At 52.9% G+C, this 7,320-nt stretch overlaps 1 protein-coding gene across 2 annotated transcripts; it reads right to left on the bottom strand.

The window, feature by feature from the left end:
• Positions 1-2,150: 2,150 nt before the first annotated feature.
• LOC119296404 (gamma-interferon-responsive lysosomal thiol protein-like) lies at positions 2,151-5,331 on the bottom strand. Of its 2 annotated transcripts, none has more exons than XM_037574803.1 (5): positions 4,992-5,331; positions 3,287-3,352; positions 2,863-3,003; positions 2,677-2,769; positions 2,151-2,529 (listed from the first exon to the last, which is right to left on the bottom strand). In XM_037574803.1, the coding sequence occupies exons 1-5, from the start codon at positions 5,253-5,255 to the stop codon at positions 2,329-2,331; spliced, it is 765 nt and encodes a 254-aa protein (XP_037430700.1). In that variant the 5' UTR covers positions 5,256-5,331; the 3' UTR covers positions 2,151-2,328. The 2 variants fall into 2 exon arrangements, with proteins under 2 accessions (XP_037430700.1, XP_037430699.1); XM_037574802.1 differs by lacking the exon at positions 4,992-5,331 and adding an exon at positions 3,522-3,809.
• Positions 5,332-7,320: the final 1,989 nt, after the last annotated feature.

Below are 7,320 nucleotides of genomic sequence, written 5' to 3'. Positions count from 1 at the left end.
TTTTTCACTAAATGGGGTTATACCTGTCACAAACATGAATTTGTGGTAAAAGATGGAATTCACTCTTTTATTCACATAGTGGTACTTGTGTGGCGTTAAATGTTCCTTGCTTGGAAGAAATAAAAGAGTACGGCATTTTGGTGACAGTGCTCCATGGAGACCGAAAATTTTGGAAAATATCAAATTTCAAACTTTCTAGTTTCAAAAAAATCTGAAGAAATATGCATGTATCTAAGGATGAAATGTATGTGTGTGTAAAAATTCATGATGAAATACCTTGAATTGCGACATGTACAAGAAAAACAAATACATGGACTTTGGGGATGAACAATATTGCTAAAAAGCCATGTTTTTTTTTCACAGCTCTCGTTTCAACATATTTCATCGTGGAAATTTACACATATACATTATGCCTCCATGTATATTTTTTTTTTTGGGTAACTTTTTGAAACATAGAAATATGGAGGTCGGCCTCCAAAAACAATTTTCGGAAATAACATAGAGAAATTTCTATGTAAAGACAACACCGATCTCTTGATGCTAAACTGGATGGACCAAGTTTAGCTGAAACACATCAACTGCTGGGTTCTCATGTCGTCGTGTCTGAGGCAGCAACACTTCCGAAGATGAGGGGCTCTCGTTGAACCCCCCTCCCCTCCCCGCCCCTAACCTTAACCGCGCCGCCAGCCGCCCCTCCCCGCTCCTCCCCCGCTTTGCCGCCACCGGAGGGGACACCGGCGAAGCCCGCGTGGTCCCCAGGGAAGGTGGCGGCGGGGCGTACTCGCCGTTCTCGCGCGCGCGGCGGTGTTTCGCCGGGGCTGGCGCCTGCTGCCCGTGAGGCGGCGTCCCTCACGGCAGCGGGGCTGCCCTGAACGGCGCTTGGTGGTGGCCACGTGGCGGCGCGCGGGTGGGCCGGATCTGGGCTTCCGGTCTGCGTCCTCGTCGTGGCAGCGCTTGCCGTTGCCCTCGGCCATGAGGCGTGGTCCAGGACGGGCCTAGCGCCGGTGGTGCTGGCCAGGACGCACGCTGGCAGCGCCCTACTTCATCTCGTGTCATCTCGTTGGCCAATGGTGGTGGTCATCTTTGTCGTCAAAGATGGTCGGCCAGAGGCTTGGTGATCGGATCTCGAGATCCATCATCTAGTCCCGGCTGCGAGTTGGGGAGACATAGTTGGCGGTGAAAACCAAGCCGTTGGCAGGCGATGGCGGCGTTCTACGTCGTTACCTTGATGGAGGCATTGTCGTGTAACTACTGTCGACCCACTCGTGCTGCTCTGGGGGAAACCCTAGGATCTGGTGTTCCAGATCGGACGATGGCGGCACTGCGGTGTCGTTTCTCACTTGGGAGCATCGTTTGTGGAGCAGCGCTGGAAGTCAGAGGCAGGAGGTGGAGCGGCTTCGTCTTGCACGGAGCTTCGGTGGAGATGTCAAGTCATGCCTGACCGACAGGTGCTATGCTTTGTCATGCCTGGTCGGCAGGTGCTACGCACGACAGATTTTCCAAAGACTTCAAGCTGTGTCGGCTGGTGGTACTTGGCAACATGATGCTGAGGTGTACCAGTGGCGACCGCGACGTGCACAGCTATTTGCGCGCAGGGAGGAGGTGCCGTTGGGCGCCGTGGTGGCGTCGACGATAGCTAGACCGACCAAGGTTGATGCATCAGTACAGTTCTGAAGATGGAACGGTGGCAGTTGGCGGTGGCGGCCTTTGAGAGCACGCCGGACTGGCGAGATCCATGCCCGGCAGGTGTCCTGGATGGGTCCTCAGGTCTTAGATGTTAGGTTTGGCTGCGATGTCTGTTTAATATTAGGCCCAGGCTCTCTGCGCTCCTTCGTCAATTGGATAGGTGTAGCGACAGTTTGTTGCTTAGACGACGGCTTTAGTCTTACTGTGGTATTACTTTGTAAGGTCTTGTGAGAATAAATAATAAAGTGGTTGTATGCATCGAGTCATCCTCCTTTTCTAAAAAAAAAAAGATAGAAGTCGTGGCTACCTGGTAGGATAGAAAATCGGCACTTACTTAGGTTCCTTAGTTCAGCAAACCAGAAACCAGATAGGGCTAGCAGGATCACCATAGCTCACGTTATTATCGCACATTGTATATCTCCATCCATATTAACTTGAACACTGCAAAAAAAAGAACTTGAACAGAAAAATAAAACTGACAATGCTCACATATATCTCCATATTAACTTGAACATAAATTTACATCACCATAAGTCACTTTATTACTGGTGTTCATCTCCATTAACCTGAACAGAAAGATGAAACTGCCCTATGTTCACGTATATCGGTATAGGAGCCCCGAAAGGAGACATATACAATCTATCAATTGTCATCACCCTGGACCATCTTAATCTCGTCCTCGACCCCTTCATCCAGCTCGAAATCGCCGGAGTTGTAGGTGACACCGGTGCCGGCCTCCACCACCTGTTGTACGATTGGGTAGTCACGGCCCAGCCCTTGGCAAATCTTGGGAGGATGGCCCTTGTAAGCCTTGCAGACGTAAGCTTCGAAGTTCTCGTAATCCTGAAACAAACAAGCTCATCATGACTCAAGAATTAGCGTGTGCTCATATGGTGAAATTAGGACATGAAGCTGAGGAAACAGTTAGTAAAATGGGAAATCGTCCATCATGGTTGGATCTAAAACTTGAGAAGAGTGGTCGTTGCTTACGTCGTACAGCGGCTGGCCATCAACCACCACCCAAGGAACGTACTTGTGCGGGGGCACAAGCGCATCAGTCTGTTTCCCATACTTGAGCGAAAGCTAGATGGAGCAAGCAAGATACGAACACTGTGGTTAGCAATTTACTTACAAAATGTATGCTACTGATACAACGCAGAGGCAAAGATAACGGACCTTGTGGCCATGCTCACTGTTGTAGCACTCCATGACAGGCTTGGGATCAAGCCCCTGTTTCTGGAAGCACGACTTCCATTCCTCGCGCTTGCGGTTCATCACCAGGTCCTCCACGCAGTTGATGAAACCGAAATGCACATTCTGCAACCAACGACAACTAGCTATCATATCAAAGAGTGTGTGTAACAAAATTCTCCAGACTTGTAGAAGAACTGTCTAAATTTGAGGTGAGAACTCGGACCTGGGGAACCAACGACAGCTAGCTAATGACTATTCTATTACTACTATAATTGATACAAAGTTCATGCCGTGATTATTGTATCATAGTCCAGCCTATTCTATTCTGAGAACTTAATGTAGTTGCAACAATACGTTGGGTGGTGAAGCTGTGAGCAGAGATTATGATGAGATGTGGATGAGTTACCAAATCCGGCCACGCGTTGATGGCGCAAGCCTCCACGTTGTTCAGAAGGCATTCATCGGGGCCATGCTGCAACAAGCCAAAAATCCAACATTAGTATGAGCACCAGCACCATCCACCGCAAAATAGTCAGTAATTAGAAAGTACTTAGAACTATGCACACACCCAATATCCCCGACTGAACAAAGAAAAAAAGGAAGAAGCAGAGGAACGGATCAGGCACGCGGCGATGGCACACCTGACAGGTGATGGCACCGTGCACGTCCACCTTGGCGTTGCCGTAGGGAACGAGGGTGAGGTCCGCGGCATCAATGAGTCCATCCTTGAAGACTCTGGCGAGACTGTTCACCACGAAGTGCGCTGAGAAGGGGCACAGCGACTCATAGTAGAGAGCCATGCTAACCTTTCCGCTCCCCGCCTTGACAACGTCACCATTGGCGCTCGCAGAGGAGGCGCTGAGTAGCAGGAGTAGCACGGGGAGCAGGAGGAAATGGTGGGGGCGGGCGGCCATGGGGGCGGGCGGCCATGGGGTTTGCTCCTCCGGTCGACCAATGGGCAGAGGATCAGTGTGCAGAGAAGAAGGTCGAGCCTTGGAGTGAGTGCAGGAGCTTGGCAATGAGGGGTTTATATAGGCGATTAGGGTGATGCGCGGGTGGCCACGTGTGCAGCGAGGTGGTTTAAATGACAAACTAGGATTGCTCAGCCGTGTGTGGCGATGTGGTGCATATTTGATATGGTGAAATGATGAGTGGATCCCACCATTTCATGTTACCAGCATCTGCACGATGAAATGATGATGCGAGGCGGCAGCAAGGGTTTCTAGATGCAGTTGTGAAACTAAAACTATTGCACAAGGAAGAGTTTCCACTCTAGACAAGAAGCATTAAGTGTGGTACATACATTTAGATCGCATAAACCAGATGGTAAGCAGCTAGTTGAGGATTGTTAGTGGCGTTTCTAAAAGCTAGAAAATACAAAACCTCAATGGAAGTGGCTTGCAATGAATTATAGTAACCCTTCCATAAGCTGAAAACTAAAAGAGAACTCGACGGTGGAAGGGCCGGTAGTGGAGCGAGCCTAACTTGTGGTCTGCCCAAAAACCAGGCCATTAATCACCGTAGGAATACATGATTGTAGGTGAGCCTCCTGTTTTAGAATGATCACAAACCATGATCGTGCGTAGTGGGCTGGTGGGTTAGCACGCTACGGCATTACTAGTTGAGATCTGAGAGAGAAGTCGTTTTAGCTCTAGTGTAAGCAAGACAATTAGAAAAGGCAGCCAGGTGCGTGCGCTTGTTTTGTTCATAGTACAAAAAGATTCAGTTATTTCTTGCGTGCAAGGCAGAAACAAACAGAAAGAGAAACAATAGCAAATATCTGTGCTAGTATCGTATATGGATCCACCTTGTTTCTGTAACCAGTAAAAGAAACGGCATGACGGCGACTGATTAGCAATACGCCTTGGCCGCTATGATGCCACGCTACTGTCACCACTACCGTTCAAAGTATTTCTGCAGTAATGAGCTGCTAATTACGAAGCTAGCTACTCTACGCAATTGGTCGGAGGCGTCGATTAATTAATTACCAAGGCAGAGAGAACAGGAGATTCGTGGCAGGGTAATTCAGTAAGTAGCTAGGAAATTGTGAGCTGGATGATTCAGGGGGAATTAATCGGGGACTGGATCACTGAGAGGGCTAACGGCAGCACCTGGCAGGAGATGGTGTTGTTGGCGCCGCGGACGTGGGCGTTGCCGTAGGGGACGAGCAGGAGGTCGACGGCGTGGATGAGGCCGCTGTCGAAGATCCCGGCGAGGCGGGTGACGATGAAGCGCGAGCAGTAGGGGCAGAGCGTCTCGTAATAGAGCGCCAGGGACACCTTGGGCGGCCCCGCGGCCGCGGCCGGCGGCAGGAGGGCGCCGAGGATGGCCGGTAGGAGCAGGACGAAGCGGAGGGCGCGACGGGAACCGGCCATGGCGCGCAGGGGGGTCGCGTCCTGCGAGAGGAGTTCTCCTCTCCTGGTCAACGGAGAGCGGTAAGTTTGTGTCTCGACTCTCGATGGGTATAGACGGGATCACGGGAACGGACGACAGAAAATCAGGGGAGATAATTAAATTAGAAAGGAAAAAGAAAAAAAGACAATCATAAAATGAAGTGGGAGCACGGATGGGAGCAGGCAAGCCGGATCCCACCGGAACATACGTGCGTGCGTGCGTACCGGAAGGAAGGAAGGAAGTTCACGGCTACAAGATGTCTCTGATGTTTTGGGACGTACTACGTGTCACGATTCTGTCGTCAAGCAGTAGAGGTGTCAGTGAAGCCAACGATGCGCCATCAGGTGAATAGGTGATCGCCATCAGGTATGAACACCATATTTGTGAGGCACGCCATCTTTCAGCTCCACATACCAGAAGCAGTCCGTCTGTGCGGCTGGATGATCCCCTGATTTCCTTGTTGATAATGTAACAATTGTTGTGAGCTAAATAAGGGTTAATTTTCCTGTCCAAGAGAAGTTGTACTACCTCCTCAACTCAACAGGTCCAGAGCTGAGCAGTTGTCACCAGAGCACAAGTGCATACATGTCGGGGGTTGGGTACGACATATGCCAAAGGATGGCTTATCATGGTGGGAGCGAGTAGAACGTCGCCGGTGCCTGAAAGCGGGATGAGGCGAAGACATGCACGCCGGCGGAACTTACCCAGCTTCAGGGCTCTCCTAGGAGATAACACCCCTACTGCTGCTCTGCGGGGTCTCCGCATGATCACTAAGGCAAAGTGACTACAATGGTGCTACTGGAGCTGTTTCGGAAGGCAGGAGAGGGCAAGGCTAGCTCTCTCCTCCCTGTGCTATCTGGTCTATCTCTATCTAGGTCCGAACCCTTTGCATGGGTGCCCCGGGGGGGTTATATAGGCCTACCCCCCGGGGGTACAATAGTAATCCGGCTGGGCGCGGGTCCCAGCCGTCCGTCTCTCAGGCCGCCGTCTTCCCCGCCGGCTTCTGGGGCCCACAGACTGGCGGGTCCCGCGGACAGGCTTGATACTGTAGCGGCACTCTTGATGACGCAGGTTTGGTCATTGGGTCGTGGCAACAGTGCCGCCGTCTATCGGGCGATCACTGTCGCCATTCCCCATCCTATCTGGTTAATGGCTCGTGGGGCCCTGGGGAGGAGTCGGCCGACTCCTGGGGGGCCGACTCCCACAGGTCCGTCTTCGGGGCGCCCAGGCCGCCTTCGGCCCACCCACTGACAGGCGGCCCCGCCGTCTTCGGGACGTACAGGCCGGCGTCGTGGGCAAAGTGCGTGGCGCACTGTAGCTGAGGTCAGGGCAGGCATGGCAACAGTGTCGCCCCTCGCCGGAGATCTTCCAGCGATACGGCTCACTGTAGACATGCCGGCCCTTCGTAAGCAGGGGGGAACGGCCACGCCGTGACCGTACCCCACGTCGTACCTCGGGACGAGGGAGGAGTCATGGGCCGACTCTCCATAGTCGGCCTCTCTGGAGGTCGCCAGCTTGGAGTCGGCTTGTCTCGGAGTCGCCGTCTGGGACTCGGCTTGTCTTGGAGTCGCTTCTGGGACTCGGCTCGAGGGGCGCGGCCTGCCCCGATGTCTTGAAAGGTCCTGGGACTCGGGTCAGCCTACCCGTGGCCCAATACTCCGACAATAGTCCCCAAAGCTGGTGAAGCCCTGCGGACGCTGCATTGTGGGGCTTCAACAGTTTCATCCTTCCCGGAGCGGACTCTGGAACTCGGCTGCCGTCTTCCCTTGGGCCGACTGTTGAGAGTCAGATGTTTTAGCGAAGAGCCGCGCTCAAAAGTCGCGGCGGGAAACCAGGCGGCGTGCCTGATACGCTTCCCCGCAGCCATCGGGGCGGTCCTATCCCGTGGCGCCACGTGGAGAGGACAGTCTGCCTGCCCACGCGTGCGACGGGACGTGCCGTCAGGTGGGGCCCGCCACTACCGTGCCTCGGCATACGAACTGATCCGCTGCGGCCGTGGACGGTTAGTTTTCCCACGTCGTTACTGCGTGCAGTAACTTCGTGGGG

The sequence above is a fragment of the Triticum dicoccoides genome, chromosome 4B, assembly GCF_002162155.2.
Source record: "Triticum dicoccoides isolate Atlit2015 ecotype Zavitan chromosome 4B, WEW_v2.0, whole genome shotgun sequence".
Taxonomy (NCBI): domain Eukaryota; kingdom Viridiplantae; phylum Streptophyta; class Magnoliopsida; order Poales; family Poaceae; genus Triticum; species Triticum dicoccoides.
Note: the sequence above shows the minus strand (reverse complement) of the source record. Positions and strands in the feature narration are given on the sequence as shown.

Coding starts and splice junctions, on each gene's coding strand:
- LOC119296404 (XM_037574802.1), bottom strand. CDS start 3,794: ATGGCCGCCCGCCCCCACCATTTCCTCCTGCTCCCCGTGCTACTCCTG. Junction 3,353..3,521: donor ACGGTGCCATCACCTGTCAG/GTGTGCCATCGC, acceptor GGCTTGTTGCAG/CATGGCCCCGATGAATGCCT. Junction 3,004..3,286: donor TCAACGCGTGGCCGGATTTG/GTAACTCATCCA, acceptor CGTTGGTTGCAG/AATGTGCATTTCGGTTTCAT.